We start from the raw sequence: 16,755 nt of genomic DNA, 5'->3' as shown, positions 1-16,755 counted from the left end.
TGCAACCAATGAATAAAAGGCTCTGCGAGAAACGTCAGCCATGGATTCCAAGAAAGCAAGCATCATCTGAAGCACAAGACTGATGTTTGTCTGAGGCTGGATAAATGCATTTCCTCTGCAATGCCCTGAGCCTGGCAGGCCGCTCTGAGCCGCGCACCGCTTCACCTTTCACAACTTTCAGTCCTGAACAAAGCGGTCGTCCTAAGAAGCTTCGGATCGGCATCGCGACAGCAAGATCAGCCTTATTAACGCAAGAGGCTGCCACCTTTATTAAGGCAGGAGCGAGAACCTTCATTAAAGCAGGAGGTGCGCGGGCTGTTGGACTGCAGCGCATCTGCGCCCTCTCGCGGTTCCCCCGTTGTGGCGGATGATGACACGCGCTGCGGGCGGCATTCACCGGAAATAACCGCTGTGCGCGGTTTGATCAGCGAACGGGCTCAGGCCGGCTTCGAGCTCCGTCCCGCCGAGGGACAGAAGCGCGGTGGGCGGCAGGGAAGCGCAGCGCAGCCCCGGCCCCAACCCCGCAGCTCCCAGCCCCGCCAACTCAGGGCAGGCGCCGCCCCGCCGGGCGAGAGCGGTTCAGCCCCGCCCGCTTCTCCTACGGCGGCCGCGCGGGCCCGAGCCCCGGCAGCGATGGCCGAGTCGGATGCAAGCGGCGATTCCTTCTCCCCGCGGAGTTCCGGCTCTGCCCGCGGCCGCCTCTCGCTGCCGTCCTCCTCTCGCAACGGCTCCGTCTCGCAGCGCAGGCGGCGGCGGCTCGCGGCAAGCCTCGGCCGCCCGCCCGCCTCCGAGAAAGGAGACGAGGAGGATGAAGAGGAGGACGAGGACGACGGAGAGGAGCCGGAGAGCGAGAGGCCGCGGCCGCCGGGGAGCTCCGAAGGCGGCGGCGATGAGCGCAGCAGGAGGATGATCCGCAACCAGTACCGAGAGCTCATCTGCAGCGTGCAGCGTGAGGCGGGGCCGGGGGATGTGAGCCGTGAGCCAGGCCGGCAGGTGCTTCCGCCCCTCTGCTCCGTGCTGGGGCGGCTCACCTGGAGCGCTGCGTCCGGATGGGCTGCGCTCAGTGCGGGAGGGACGCGGAGCTGTTGGAGCGCAGTGCAGAGCAGGGGCACAGAAGTGAGCAGAGGGGTGGAACCCCTGCCTGCGAGGACAGGCTGAGCTGGGGCTGTGCGGAAGGTCACAGCAACCCCAGGAAACCCTACGGGCTTGGGGGGGAGTGGCTGGAGAGCTGCCTGACGGAAAGGGACCTTGGTGTGCTGATGGACAGCACTGAGTATGAGCCCAGGTGGCCGAGAAGGCCAATGGCATCCTGGCTTGGATCAGGAATGCTGTGGTGAGCAGGACTAGGGAAGTAATCGGCACTGGTGAGGCCTCACCTCGAGTGCTGTGTTCAGTTTTGGGCACCTCAGTACAGAAAGGACATGGAAGTGCTGGAGCAGGTCCAAAATTGGGCAACAAGGCTGGTGAAGGGCTTGGAGAATATGGCCTATGGGGAGAGACAGGAGGGACCGGGGCTGTTCAGTTTGGGGAAAAGGAGGCTGAGGGGAGACCTTACTGCTGTCTTCCAATATCTGAAAGGTGCCTACAGTGAGAGTGGGGTTGGTCTCTTCTCACTGGTGACAGGACGAGGGGAAATGGCCTCAAGTTGCACCAGGGTAAGTTTAGGTTGGATATCAAGGAAAACTTCTTTACAGGAAGGATTGTTAAGCACTGGAATGGGCTGCCCAGGGAGGTGGTTGAGTCACCATCCCTGGATGTGTTTCAAAACCGTTTGGATGTGGTGCTCGGTGATTTAGCAGAGGGTTGCTAGAGTTAGGGTGGTGTGGTTAGGTCACGGTTACACTCAATGATCTTTAAGATCTTTTCTAACCTGAACGATTCCATGATTTAGAGTGGATATAATGAAGAAGATATTTATGATAAGGGTGTTGAGGCACTGTATGGGGTGCCTAGGGAGGTGGTGGTGTTTGAGCCTTGCAGACAGCCAGAATGAGGGGATGGGGCAGTGAGCATCTCATGGGGCTGTAGGTGTCCCTGTGCACTGCAGAGGGTTGGACCGGATGGCCTTTAAGGTGCCCTGCCAGCTGAAGTGATTCTATGAGCAGCTCTCCAGATAATTGCCTGTGTTTCTGCTTCCTCCACAGAGGTTTGCACTGTGTTGCTTTTCTCAGTGAGGCATTACAGCTGTGGTTTAGTAAGCAGTGCCAAACTTAGCGAGGTCTAGTGCTTATTGCATCCTGCAGGCTGAATGTGTAGAGCTGTTATAAAAGAATAACAGCATGGTTTATGGATGGGTCAGTCTGTGCTTAAGAAAAAACAACAGTGCTGTCTATGCCAGTGCACTAAAAGAATGGCAGTAACTAAGAACTGCACATCTGGAAGCCTTGTTAAATCATGTGTATACCTCAAATATAAGTAAGTGTGTTTGACCTGGTGACATTCAGAAATCACCAAGCATGTATCTTTTTGCCTTTGTTTTTTATCCCTTTGTTTCCTGAAGTCGTTAGTTGAGATGGATGAAGTGAGCAATACAGAGACCCCAGCAGTATTTAGTGGCTGCTTTGGCACAGATAGGGGCGTTTAGCTGCAGCTAAGAGGAACCTGGGATCTATCAATTTTGAGCTTTGCAGTAAAACTTGTGGGATGTGTGTAATTAACACAACTTCAGTAAGATGTGATGCGTGCACAGGACAGTTTTGATTAAGGTGTGTGTATGTATGTATTGATACTTCTATATTTACATAATTTAGGATTTCATTTGTGTCCTTTCCCCCAGAAAATCGTGAGGATATGCTGAGTTCCAAAAGCAACAGGCTGACAGAAGCTTTGGAGGAAGCCAATCAACTGTTCACTGGAGGTAACAAATTCTGTAGTCCTTGTCAGAGGTGATGGATTAACAGCCAAATGTGAGGAGATGATACTTTAATAAACAAAGAAGGGCAAATGAATGAAGCTGACATCCAAGTACTTTATCAGAAATATTAAAACATAATGTTAAGCTAAAGAGGAATTGTTTGAATAAGGTGTTATGAGAAGAAAATCTAATTACAGTAATGTTTGTGCTTAGAAATGCTTCGTGCTTTATCTTGACTATGTAGGATAGAAGTAGTACTCAAAAGATGTAACTGTAGATGGGTTTGTTTCACTTGGAGGGGAAAAAAACCTCAAATGTTGAATGAAATGCATTTTTCATTGTTACAAGGTGACATGTTGGTTCTCTGTGCTTGCCCTTGTTCAGCCATCCTCTCCTTTTCCCTTTTCTAATGGAAATGGCAGTATTATGTAAGTAATTGTGTTAGAGGTCATTGCAATAGAATGGTTTACAAAGCTCCACGCTGAGGATCCCCTGTATGCTAAATTTGGTTTTTGACAACTGTGTATTGCTAACACACAGTCTTTTTCTTCTGTAACAGTTTCCCGTGCACGAGAAGCTGCATTGGATGCCCAATTTCTTGTCCTGGCATCAAATCTAGGAAAGGAGAAAGCCAATGAGTTGCGCTCAGAGATCACAACGTTTGATTCACTAACATTTGCAGAAGATTTGGTAAGTTCCAGACTTTGGCTTTGCCCTATTTTTTTCTTTTTATAGACTCATAAAAGAAAAGCCTGAGATTGTCAGGCAGCACCTGCCAGTTCTGATGGGACATAACTGTTTTCCTCTGAATTTCCTTGATTAATGTTCTGGTTAGTTTTGCTAATTGCTTTAAACAGTGGGTTCAGCATTTCCAATTTGTGTAGGTGAGAATCTTAACTCTCAAATGTAGGCATTTTCCTCTCCCCATTGTTGTACTGCTGCTGCTTTGTCATAGTTTAGTAGTGCATGCTTTTAGGGTTGTCTTAAACACTTTCTTTGATAGACAGCGTTCACTTGTTTCACACTAAGCAGTTTCTTTATCTAGTCTGCTGCTTTATGTGGTTTTGAATGGAGTTCTCAAGGTTCCACGTGTATTATTCAGATGTTTTTAGAGATGTCAGTTTATCTGTTTTTTGCAGTGGCCAGATGGAAGAGTGGCTTTACGATACCACTGAAGCAGACTCTTTCCCCCTCCCCCCCAGTTTTCAATTCATTATTAAAGCTGATTCCTGGGGAAGGACTGGGGGATGTGAGGTTGGGCCAAATAAGCTGTTGTATGATATTTGAAAATGATAGGCTTCCTGGAGCTATTTGGTGGTCAAAATTGAGAGCTAGTGCAAAATGCATTCCTGCTCCATATGTAATTTAAAGACTGTTAATGATTGGTTTTATTTACCCATAGTTTTTCATTGCATTACTGATGCTGTGTAAGTGGAGATGTACCATGTTAGCTCCTTACAGAAATCAGTGAGTCTTTTATCAATGCAGCTGTTGAAATAGTGGGGCTCACAATCACTATTAGCTGAAAGCTTATGGGGAGTTGCTGCTGCAACCAGTAGGGTTATGGCAGGAGTCAACTCTTGTTCTTGATTTCATTGACTGGGTAAGCACTGCGCTCTATTTTTGTTCCACTGATAATTAGAGGGCAGAAACTCAAGTGACCTTTGTCTAGGAGTGATGATAATCTAAGCAATGAAAAACATAAGAGGCTGTGTGTATTCTGCAGTGTCTGCTGTCATTTGTAATGTAAGAAAGAGAAGTTTGTTGAAGGGGGAAAAATGCAATTCTTTGGGTCTAGTGAAGTGTCTGGAAATGCTAGATTGATGCGTATTTGAAGCTTAAGATCTCTTGAAATGAGATTTAAATTTTGGTTCCATTTTCTTACCGTCCACCCCATGGTTTTTCCATACAGTGGTTTAGACAACTACAGCTCATTCATTTCTATATGGAATTGATTCACTGCAAAACACTGGTTCTGGGTTTTGTCATCTAAAGTAGATGAAAATATCTGATGTTAAATCCTCTGTTTAGATACAGCATGACTTGCCTGTGTAAGTTACGAGTCTGTGCTTTTTCTGTATTTATTGAGCCTTCAGGAAAATCAAATTTCTTTTGCTATACTGTCACATTAAATAGAAATCTAGTAGGACAGACACCAATACAGTTTTTCACCATTGGTCTGTCTGCTAGTCTTTCTTGATGAGAATTCTCACTGCGGTTTTCTTTTGCCTTTTGAAGCTGACATTCATGGGCATAAATCGCACGGAAACAGAGGGAAACGATAGCGATTCTGAGAACACATCAGGTGGCTATTTACCTAGCAGTGCCTGGTATAAGCTGGGAGAAGAAGCAGAAAAGTACTTCAGGAGAGCACCTTCTTTTCATTACATGTAAGTTTATTGCAGCACAAGCTAACAGCCCTAAGTGGTTTTAATTCTGATTAATTACCTTTAATGCCCTGGACTTGAGTTTAATCTCAAGTCAGCCCTTAAAAGAGGTCTAAGAGAGGTGCAGCCAGGCTCCACTCCTGGTCACAAAGTAGAATTGCCTTCACCTGTGCTCCCAGGGCTGACCAGGTCCTTTCCCCAGGTGCTCAATCAGTGGTTCAGGCTGTGATTCAGCAATTCTCATACACATATATATGTTCTTTTTATTCTGCTTAGGTTGGGGTCTTTCAAGTCTGAACCTCCCATGCCCAGGCAACGGATTGAGAGGCAGAGAAAGGCTCCAGGAGGGGAAGGAAAACGGGCAATGCCTGCTCAGGTTTGTGCACTGCTGTCTTTGTTAATGACTTGTTATAACAAAATAATTTCAAATGACATAGAAATCTTTTTGTTATTGTTTTGTAGCTGTTACCTGTATAGCACTAAAAGATTCAGACTTTACTATTATGCCTCCTAATTTGTTTTGTGTGGACTACAGCATTTCATTAACTGAGTGGAATGAAGTAGGATTTATGGACTGTTTGTCTATTTTCATTTTTGCCTGCTAGTTTCTAGTTTTTGTCAAACATTCACTTCCAAGAATGGTCTTTCAAAACATTGTATGAATATAAGAAATTTCTACAGTGAGTGACTGACAGATCTTCCAAAATCATAAAAAGACCAGTGGAGCTTGTATGGTGTTACTGCTTATGGAGAGGTGTCAAATGCCCAGTTGTACCCACAGAACTGTGTCAAAATACAGCAGAGAATGGAGAGGTTTTCTTTTTTGCTCAGTTTTCAGAGAGAAGGATGTTAACAAACATCTCATGAAGAGTGAGAATTTCCAGCTTACTGTGATTTTGCAGATCTTATAGTATATTTATGAAATGTTTTTCTTAGATTCTTTAGTGTCTTTCTAATTCTCCAAGAGGAAGGAGGTTGAATTGATTTAATTAAAAAAAAATACAAAAAAAAGAGGGAAATAATCAGTATTCTGTTTGCCAGCCAATTCAGTTGCATGGTTGGCCATATTCCAAGCTGAAATGCCTGGGACAGTAATCATCCAAAAAGACCAAGACAAGTTCAAATCGACTTATTTGCTCTGACTCTGACAGGAGAGGCTGAAAACACATAAACTGAAAGTTCACTGCTTATACTGTACAATGGGAATTCATTCCTAAATCCCTTTGTAAGTTTTCAGATGCTTGCATGAGCTTCTGTAGCTGTATGTGTGACATAAAGAAAATGCTATCTGTTACATAATGAGTTCCTAAAAGGTCAGTTTCGTATTCTTGTCTTACAACAGTTAAAAAAAATGGAGGAGTCTCATCAGGAAGCTACAGCGAAAGAAGTGGAGAGGATCTTGAGGTTGTTACAGACTCATTTCAGAAATGATCGTAAGTATGGCTCAGTTTAGCTTTTACAGCATCAGTTTGAGACTGAGTGCTCTTATCTTCCACAGTTAAGAGCTGTTAAACTACAGAAGCAAAACGAGGTGGAGTTGATGTGTAGAATTGTTTATTCTGAAGGTTGTGTACTGACTGTGTATTCTTTATGAAATCTGATCGGTTGAGGCTTCATTTTAGTCAAAGAAAGGTTGAGATGAAAGGGACCTGGAGAGGTCATCTGGTCCAAGCCTTGCTGATGTAAAGCCACCTGGAGCTGCTGCCCAGGACCACATCCAGCTCTTGAAACAGGTTCCACAACCTGTTTGATGGCAAAGTCAGTTTATGTCTTTGTTTTTAAGAGGTAAATCAAATAGTGGTGTACCTACAAAGTGTTCTGTACACACGTGTGTGTATATGTGGGCCAAAAGGTGGAATGAAATATTCTCTGGAAGCTTTTTTCTGCATGTGTGCAGTTGTGAAGTCAGCATTATAGCTAAGTCACTGTAAGCACTGCCTTAATTTTTAGAGTGAGTAGTGCTGTTAACTTGTGTTTGTGTGTTAGTTCTGCAGGTATCACCTGTTTGTTTGTTTTTTATTGTTGTTGTTTTTAACCAAACCATTTTGACATTGCCAGCTCGTACTCCTATTTTCTTCTTTGATCTCGTGGTTGATCCAAACTCCTTTGCACGCACTGTGGAAAACATCTTCCATGTGTCCTTCATAGTAAGGGTAAGGCAAGACAAGTTCTTGAAATCTTACTTGAGATGCTGGAATTACATGGAAATCTTGATTTCTTGTTTTTATGTGATATTGAAATAGTAGGATTTAAATATTAGAATTCCTGATTAGGTTTCCACAAACACTGTGATATTTTGGAAATGGAATAAAAAAGAAAATAGACTATTTTTGTACTGATATTTCTTGCTATTACAGCAAGTTTCACAATGGTTAAATGTTTGCTATTAATCTATTCAAAAAGGAGTTCAAGCATGCATATGTTAGTATTAAAGAATTATTACATGTCAATATTTACTGCATTTACTGCATTCGCCTCTATAAGCACAGTAATTAAATATATTCCTATTTCTTGCTAATTAGGATTATTAATGTATGTTTATGATGATGTAATGTTGTAGTAGTGACTATTTATATATATCACTGCATTAGAACATCTGAAATCTTCAATCCTCTGTTTTTAGGATGGTTTAGCAAGATTAAAGCTGGATGATGATAAATTGCCAGTAATAGGTATGTAAATCTAGCTTTAAAAAACTGTTTTTATTGTCATAACATTGAAAAGTAGCTGTATCTTAATGTGTTCACAAAGCTTTACAGATGTGTAGCTGAAAGAGCAGAAATTAGGGGGTAAGCAGTGACTGTAACTGAAGGCACAAAGAGATTTATAAGACTGATTGAAAAGTTTGAGACTTTTAAATGTAGAAATATGGAAAGCCTGTTATGGTGACTTGCACAAATTACCAGTAATAAAAAGTTATTCTGTTACCTCCAAAGTGATATTTTGCTTGATAAGTACGTGTGTACTGCTATGTTTGGAGGAAAATACTTGTTTTCCTTTGTTTATCCAAGACAAGAAGCGCTGCAGCTTTAAAACAGTTGGAAAGGAAACGGTACGAATGGGGTCTCCAGTTCTCATTCTCACAGGGTATTGATGGGATTAAGACTTGGTGAGATTTGATAAAAACACCCAGACCCTTCTGGGAATCTGGAAGAAGTTAGTTTCTAAATTTTAAAGAGGTAAGACTAGAGAAATTTCCTAGGCAGCTGGTAGTACAGGCTACTGTAAGAGAGGAATTTAGTAGAGTACATGTTAGTGATATTGATGTTTGTGAAGCTTTTGTGTTCCTGAAGGCCACTGTAAAGATAATGAAAATACAATATTTTGAACAGAGCCTGTACAGAACGTTGAAGAAAAAAATGATGACTACAGTGCTCGAGCACGGAACCAAGTTGTCATCTCCCTGAGCCATGAAGAATGGAGGGTATAATACTTGATAACTTTGATTCATTTATTTTCCCTGAAGTTTAAGAATACCTGAGAGCTGTGTTCTTACGTACTCAAATGAGGATGAATGTTCATATATGATTATTACTATTATTGTTTCATATATTACTGCATTTAATTTCATGGATTCAAGAACAGCCACAAATCTGATGAATGTTTTTAACCCCAAGAAGATGGAGAAGTGGATGGCAGTTCCATCTTTAACCCATGAAGCCCTGCCAGTTTAAGTGCTTTTGACTTTAATGGCTTGTTTTTACTACTTTCTGAGGACTGCATAATCACATAATCTGTTATTTCCCCTTATATATGATATTTGCTCCTAGTGGGGAAGTACATTTTTCCTCACTGTTCTGTTTTTTTATAAAAAATTTCTTAGATAAAATTTTCTCCTCAGAATGTTCAGAACAGGCATTCGAAATAGTGCTTTAATATGAGAAACTTCATTTACACCTGTTGATAACTGCAGTTGTATTTAAATAATTCAGCCCTGTAACTTACATACTTTTCTGTCACTTCTAATTAGGAAATTGTAGAAACATATGAAATAACAGAACCGATGATCAGCCCTCCTGATAGCATTGAAGATGAAATGGAGACAGCTTAATTGTTCAGGTAAGGAACCAAAGGGTGGATACTTAGAACCAAAGGGTGGATACTTAGAACCAAAGGGTGGATACTTAGAACCAAAGGGTGGATACTTAGAACCAAAGGATACAGTGCTGAGGTCTTTATGCGTGTGAGAAATTGCAGGGAAATGAGATGTATGTAGAAGCACTACAAGCTGGGTAATTGAGTGACATCATGGCTTTTTACATTCTTGATCTCTTCCTGGGTCGTATAATTTCTATATGGTAATTAACTGACAAGTTCATATGTGATGGTAGTTCACTTGTGGAATGTTATATTGAATTAAATTCCTGAAATGTTATGCTGTGAAGAATCACTGCAGTTCCTGTAGTGTTTCTTCTAACATACCAACAGCTGAGCTGGTTAAGAGTAGTCTGAGAAGGGCTTAACCTGTCTGGTTCCCTCCCACATCCTTTAAACAATAGCACTAAATTACTGTATTATCTCTGTGGTAAGTTCTATATCTTAATTAATACTTTCTTCTTTTTTCCCCCTCTAGGTGCCTTAAAGAAAGATACTTAAAAATGTATTCTTCAATTAAGATTTTATCTGTATATATTGTAATATTAAATTTATTTTTATTCAAACATCGGGGTACTTTAAGCTGATTGCGGTGATAAAACGCGCTCAGGGACTGGCGGTAGCGCTGAGGCGGGCGGGGCGGCGCTCCGGGCGGGACCGGGCCGCCATGCGCCGCGCCGTGGTGGAGTACCGCGGCTGGAAGGAGGGCTACCGCTGCGGCTACTGCGCGTCGGCGCAGGGAAAAGTCTCCGCCGGTGAGCGGGGGGGAAGCGGGACGGGGCCGGTGCCGGGAGCCGCGCCGCTGTGGGAGAGCGGCCGCCCTCACTAAAGATGGAGGAGTTCGGCAGTCTGCGTGGGGAAGCGCGGTGAAGATGGCGGAGTTGCTCCTTCCGGCGGGCTCCGCCCGCGCCGTGCCCGCAGCAAAGATGGCGGCGGCGGCCGCTTCCGGCCGGCGCGGAGCGCGGTGTGAGCCGGCGGGCGGCGGGGAGCTGCTCTGAGCCGGGGAACATGGCGGCGGCCGGCAGCTCGCCGACGATCGTCGAGTACTTCGGGGGAGAGGACGGGTACCGCTGCGGCTACTGCAAGAACGAGAGCGGCAACCTCTCCCACGGTGCGGGCCGGGCGGGCGGGGAGCGAGCCGGGCTCTGAGGGGGCCGCTTTGAGGGAGGGCCGTCTCTGCGGCTCCGTGCTCTGCCTGGGGCACGAGTGCCCCGACAGGGCCGCGTCCAGCTCTTACACGCTGGCGGTAATGATCGGCTTCAGTAATGCTCGGCTCCTGACCCAAATGTGACCCAAGCGCGTCAGGTGCTACTGTTTGGTTGCTGCCTGCAGAAGTTACAGGTTGTTGTGCTCTTTGAGTAACTGAGGTGAGCCTGCTTGCTTAGGCATGGCTGTGCTTAAGAAGGCTAAAACCTCGTGTTTCCCAGGTGATTTCCTTAGAGAAAGGCAGCTTGTCTTCACGGCGAGGCTGGCAGCTTAAAGCGTGTATGTTTGGGCAGCCCAGGGCGAGCCCAGTCCCAGCCCCGGGGGAAGAAATGGGAGGAGAGGAAAACTTGTTGCTGTCTTTTAATCACTGATGAGATTCACATGTAGCCATGTCCTTGAGAGACATCTGTTGGTGTCCTGTTAGCTGTGTAGTTTTATGTAACTTCTGTAGAACTTGTTACATCTTGTGTTGAATTGTAGTTGTTGTTGCCAATCGAGCGTGTTACTGTTTCCTTCAGGTATGTGGGCACATTCAATGACGGTTCAAGATTACCAGGACCTCATAGATAGAGGATGGCGAAGGTAAATATAAAATGATACCAAAACATCACCAGCTTAGATTCATTCTCCTTTTGCTCTCCTTTTCTAATAGAATCCCTTGACCACAGAAAATGCTACTTTTCCTTTTCCTAAGGTCTGTTTTTAGGGGTATGTGGGTAGGTATTTTGTTGTCACTACTAGAGCTTATGCTTGCAGAATAAGGAGCAGAAATGAAAGAGTATGTGTGCAAGAGGAGTGTAGTGGAAACACAAAGTCACAGCTTGAAGCAGTGATTGAGCACCTGGTGGAAGGCAGGGCCAACCCAGGGGAGTTCAGGTGCATGCAATGCAGCTGAGTGACTGGAAAGGCTGGAGCCAGGATCCACCCCCCTCCCAGATCTCATTTAAGGGCTGGTAGTGGAGGTGAGGGGATCTTGCTGGAGAACCCTGCCTAACAGAGGCTTTCCAAGAGTAAGCAGTCTTCTTTGTTTCTGTGTCCGTGGGTGCTGTGTTTGAGCATATCCTTGTTTGCTGCAGCCTGGGACTTGGCTACTCTGCTATCGTTGCTGCACTTTCCATTCTGTGACAGTGTTACAGGCAGTTTTTGTCAGCTGCTTGCACTTCTTGGGAATAAGTAAGGGTGTTCAGGTGGGTATGTGCTGGAGAATATAGGGTACTATTCTGATACATAGCAAGCACTCTAGATGCAACATGCTTTTCTTAGTTGTGCTCTCTGGTGAAATTTCATTAATGAAAATTTATTTATTCTGGATGGGTAATGTGTTGGTATAATGGCAAGAAGCTGTGGACCTTTCCCTTCAGCTTTTGATACTATTTCTTAGATTTTGTTGTTACTTAAATGTTGGTTAACATTAATACTGTAAGATAAACGAATGATGAAAACAGTATTTATTATTTTTAGAAGTGGAAAATACGTCTACAAACCTATCATGAATCAAACGTGTTGTCCTCAATACACAATAAGGTAAGAGAGTTGGCTTATGGTACTGTAAGTGGTTTGACCATTTAAAGTGTGTGCAATCATTATGTTTATTGGCTTAAACACACAGGACTTAAATTCATCTACTTTTCATTATAGCAAGTATATTCCATTGAGTTTGTGCACAGGCACATTGTTAACTCTGTGATGTTGTCATTGGCTTTGTAATGTTTTCCTGAATGCAGCCTGTACCCTTCCCTTTTGTTTTGCATTGCAGTCCAAGGCAAGATTTCAGTGACTGCTGTTTTGTTTGGTGGTGCAGGTGAACCAGAATGCCTGTCTCTCCAAAACTGCTTTAGTAGCCCAAATAAGGGAGGCTGTCAATTGAATAGGTATAAATGATTCTAGGTATGCTTTTCTGCCACTAGTGGTTAGATTCAATGTTGTGTCTATAGATAACTAAGTTAAAAATTTCTAGTATATTGTCCTCCTAGGGGGAACTTTTCTTTCTGTAGTGCTTCAGGTCACAGTGGTATACTTTTATGATTATTGAATGTGTGTGTATTGCTATAATAATGATATCATGGAGAACAGGAGAGCATAATATGATCAAATCAAGACTGTTGATAAACTATTTGGCCACTTATTACTTCATAAATTTCCTTGTATTTTGATGAAATATATGAAGCAGTCATAACTCTTTTGAAGGTGCCAGGCACTGCGTTTTCAGACCTCCAAATCTCACAAGAAAGTTCTGAAGAAAATGTTGAAGTTCATTTCGAAAGGAGATGTTTCAAAAGCAGTGAGTGAAGGTAAGAAACTCCTAGATTTGGAAAAAGCAAGATGGATGTTTGAAATGAGGATCAAGTTGCTGACTGATTGAATGGCATCAGTGTGGTTTGTTGTTTTTGTTTTCTGCATGCAGTCCCCTTTGTAAAGGCCTGACTAGGTTATGTCTTTACAGTATTTTGAATCAAGGGCACAGTGCAGTGCAGAGAACAAATTGTGGCAGCTGCCTTGCTCTACTGGAGGATATTCCATTGCTTTTTTGCATGTACCAGTGTATTTTCAGTTTTACATCTAGACACAAGCTTGCTTTGTAGCTGATGCTGTAGAGAATCAGGCTGTTATTAGCTATCATAAAAGTGATAATCAGGAGATGACCAAGCAGGGCAGTGAAAAGGAAGCAGAAATAGGAAGAGGGGTTTTTCCTCCAAGTGACTGAGAGGTGACACTTTGCTTATCCAACACCAAAACCAGCTACTTTAATTGTGGTGGAACCTGTTGTGTCAGTTCTGAGACCTAATTTCCCTCTTCTGACAGGACTTGTAGTGTGAAATTAGTGGAGACCACCCAATTTTATTGGGAAAAAATGAATCTCTTATTTGTAAGATGATGCTAGTAAGATGGCAAAAAAGCTTTCTGTTTTTGGACTATTCCAGATCTGTTGGAAAACAGTTGCAAAATTGGAAAGAAGTTGATCTCGATGTTAATGGTGCAGGGTGTGAGTTGTGGTTACACAGCAGTAAGTCAACTCATGCAATTTGTAATTATTTACAGAAGAGCCTATGGATTCCCATGTAGAGGATGCAGTCTCATGTGGTTTTGTACATAGAAGTGAATCTCATGTCAGCGAGGCTGAACTGACTCCCTTAAATGAGGATCACACAGACAGAGTGGAGAAGGAAGATGAGGACAAAGGAGAAACAAAAGAAGAGGTGAATGTGAAGAAGGCAGAGTTGGCTTCTCTTCAGATACCTGGAGATAAAGATGCAGCAGTCCCAGGAGAACCATCATCTTCTACAAAAACTGTTCATGCATCACCAAAGCCAGGTAGTTATGTTTCTGGTAGTAATTGGAACATGTTTGCATTACTTGTGGGTTTTTAAAATCCTTCTTTTTTTTTTATCTTGCCTAGTAATTCAGGAAATTGTTGTTTCTTGCTCTGTATACCCTTGCCCATCTATGAAATTATAACATGGGTATTGATAGATGCTGCATGTTGCTTGTTTTTGTAGTTTTTCCTGGAAGTTGCACTGATTTCCATCATGCTCAGCTTTCCAGTGTAGTTACTGAAAATACCTGTATACAACTGACAGTTCTGATGTTTGAAAGCTGTGTAGATTGTAGTTATATGTCAAGGTGATTGAATGTCATCAGACATCAGAATCTATTTCCAGTTTGGAATACTTTTCTTGTGCAGAAAGACATACAATCCAGCTTTCTCTTTCTTCTATGGGGATGCTGTTACTCAGACTTAAGTACCTTGAGGTGTGTTTGTGCTGCAAGAGTGCTAGCTGCGGGGTCAGGTTAAGGCTTAACATTATTTCCTTGTGCAGCAGTGGGAAACCAGTTGGAGATCTAATAAGAGTAAGTATTGTTTTTACACTTCTTTGTATCTGTAGGCTGTCTTGTTATGCCAAGTGTACACCCCATGATTATACTCCACTAATAACTGGCTTAAGGCTGCATAATGTTTTCATAGCCTGTTTACTGCAGACCTGACTGGCAGTAGAAATACACCCAGTCTAATGATGTGTGCTTTAAGGAAACTACATAGCTTTCCTGGGGGGGAAGGGGGAGGTTGGAAGAAAAGTACAGATACTGTTCTTCTGTTTCCTAGTTGAGATTTTTCATCACTTTGGGAGCTTGCCTTGTTCTAGATTTTTTTATAACTGACTTAAAAAAGCAATGTCATAAGCAGATATGAAACTGTAAAATTGTAATAATTTCTACCTTTTTCTTACTGTGAATTTAAAATTACATTTCTGTGAGGAAGTATGGTAAGTGTGTGTACTAAGTAAGGCAACCTTGAACCTCGAGCATCTTAACAGTTGACACCAAGTGTCACAGCTGGCATACTGTGTGCCTTGGCCCTGTCTGTTGCACTTGCAGAGAAGTCCTTGAGGGTCATTGGATAAAAAGAAAATGCAGGGAAGTTGTATGGCAACTGTTGAGTCGTGGCCTGAACCACTGATTGAGCAGCTGGGGAAAGGACCTGGTCAGCCCTGGGAGCACAGGTGAGGGCAGTTCAGCTGTGTGACCAGAAGGGCTGGAGCCTGGCTGCACCTCTCTTAAACCCCATTCTTAAACTACCACTGGGTAAGGATCTCTGGTTGGAGATCCCTCCTTTGTGCGGAGTCTTTCCTGCAAGCCCAGATCTTCAAAGATGGGTGAGCACCTTTACTTTTCCTTTGAAATACCATCTTCTCTGCGCTGGTCCCTCTGCTGTTACACTCCTGTATTGCCCTTCCCCTGCATTAACCTTTCTGACTGTGACAGAAGTTTTGCTGCTGGGGCGTTCATGCAGAGTGCTGTGGATTGCCACTCTTACAGCTTCTTGTGTGCCCTGTTCTTGTGGGATGTGGTAAGAGGTAGGTGGGTTATTGTCAGCATAAGTCATCTGAGTAACAGCCTGAGCGGGAGAAGGAAGTGGGTGCATCTTATAAATGCTTTGTGGGCCAAGGGTTGCAGGCGAGGCAGCCTCATCTTGCAGGTAATGTTTTCAGTGTTGCATCCAAAATGATTCAGAGACATTGAGGGTATTTTCTGGATTGCAGTTGTATGTGGAGTAACAAGCATGGTTGAAAGTGGTTGAAATCCTGGTGAGAACTGGATGCTTTGTGGTTTCTGCATACGTTGGGCCATCATACTAATTCCTAATTTTCACCTATTATATTGAGCTGGTGTTTAATGAGAGCATCACAGTACTTCTGTTTTCAAAAGACTTTGCCTCTTCCTGTGGGTTGGTTACTTTCAAGGCTGACACTTCAAAAGAATGTGAACCATCACTCATAGCAACAGCATCAGGTTTTCAGCAGCAGTTTTGCACCTGAACGAAAAGGAAAGCTTAGTCAGAAAACAGGCAGTGCAGCACAGAACTAATGCAAGTTCCTGGGAAGCTTGCCTGGGATCTTCAGGGTTGTATTTTAGTTTGACCATGTAGCTGTGCTGTGCAAATTTCCAAGCTCCTCTTGTTTTTAAAATAATCAGTTTTGAGTCATATAAACTTCATTTTGGAAACTATGTAGGAATGGACAGCAGGTGGCAGTCTTAGGTAAGGAGAGCTGATTTGGAGAAGGCTGAAAAACAGTCTTCATTTATGTTAATAACACCGAGTAACTTTAAACACTGCCAATGCAGGTAAGGGGTGTTCGAAACGTTGTTTTCACTGAGTGTTTCAGAAAAGGAGGGTTAATCTTACAGAGGAGAAATATTCATTAAAAGGCAATAAGAAATTCATCAGAAGTTTTTTTGTTTCGAGTAGGTGGTGTCCCAGGTCAAATTTAGTTCAAAATTTTCCAGATAGAGAGATGTTTAGTTTTCATCTTGGAAAATGTAGACTTATTCTGTAATAAGATTGTTTAATTGCATTTTTATTCTTTTATAAACAGCTCATTGTCCTATAGGAAAAAATGGCCTGTTTCTGCACAGTTTCAGATGGGAAACGTTTGCTTATGTCTGCATGCACATCCATTGTTTTAAAAAGTTTTTCTAGCTAACTTATAGCTTATAGAAGATATGAGATGAGAAACAGAGCCCAAGGCAGATGAAGTGCTGTAACATTCTTCAGATTTATCATGAGTATTTTAAATAAACTCATCCACTGACTTGTTTATCCCTGGTCAGATCACGTAACATCTGTAATGGTCTCAGGATATTTGTCCTTTTCTGGTGAATATTTTTGTCTGAATGAGACAAATATCCCAAGACTGTAGCTGAGAGGTAAGGATG

The 16,755-nt window shown here is 43.1% G+C and overlaps 2 protein-coding genes across 9 annotated transcripts in view; both read left to right on the top strand.

Moving 5' to 3' along the window:
• Nucleotides 1–288: 288 nt before the first annotated feature.
• NSMCE4A (NSE4 homolog A, SMC5-SMC6 complex component) lies at nt 289–9,904 on the top strand. The gene is made up of 11 exons (XM_048945129.1): nt 289–949; nt 2,777–2,857; nt 3,414–3,544; nt 5,093–5,244; nt 5,518–5,617; nt 6,584–6,674; nt 7,300–7,394; nt 7,865–7,913; nt 8,574–8,665; nt 9,212–9,300; nt 9,815–9,904. Exons 1-10 carry the CDS (start codon nt 634–636, stop codon nt 9,290–9,292), a joined length of 1,188 nt encoding a protein of 395 aa, XP_048801086.1. The 5' UTR covers nt 289–633; the 3' UTR covers nt 9,293–9,300; nt 9,815–9,904.
• Nucleotides 9,896–16,755, top strand: part of ATE1 (arginyltransferase 1) — a 69,566-nt gene continuing 62,706 nt past the window's right edge. For 2 of the 8 annotated variants that reach the window (XM_048945117.1, XM_048945111.1), the window contains exons 1-5: nt 9,896–10,091; nt 11,061–11,124; nt 12,004–12,066; nt 12,730–12,833; nt 13,582–13,854. In XM_048945117.1, coding sequence (XP_048801074.1) covers nt 10,004–10,091; nt 11,061–11,124; nt 12,004–12,066; nt 12,730–12,833; nt 13,582–13,854 — 592 coding nt within the window. In that variant the 5' untranslated portion in view covers nt 9,896–10,003. Of the gene's footprint in view, nt 10,092–10,166; nt 10,448–11,060; nt 11,125–11,488; nt 11,553–11,631; nt 11,730–12,003; nt 12,067–12,729; nt 12,834–13,581; nt 13,855–16,755 lie in introns of those variants that run through there. The other 6 variants (XM_048945116.1, XM_048945110.1, XM_048945112.1 and 3 more) reach the window with 6 other exon arrangements.

Source organism: Lagopus muta, chromosome 5 (assembly GCF_023343835.1).
Source record: "Lagopus muta isolate bLagMut1 chromosome 5, bLagMut1 primary, whole genome shotgun sequence".
Classification (NCBI taxonomy): Eukaryota; Metazoa; Chordata; class Aves; order Galliformes; family Phasianidae; genus Lagopus; species Lagopus muta.
The sequence above is the reverse complement of the archived record's forward strand: the minus strand, read 5'-3'. Positions and strand labels throughout refer to the sequence as shown.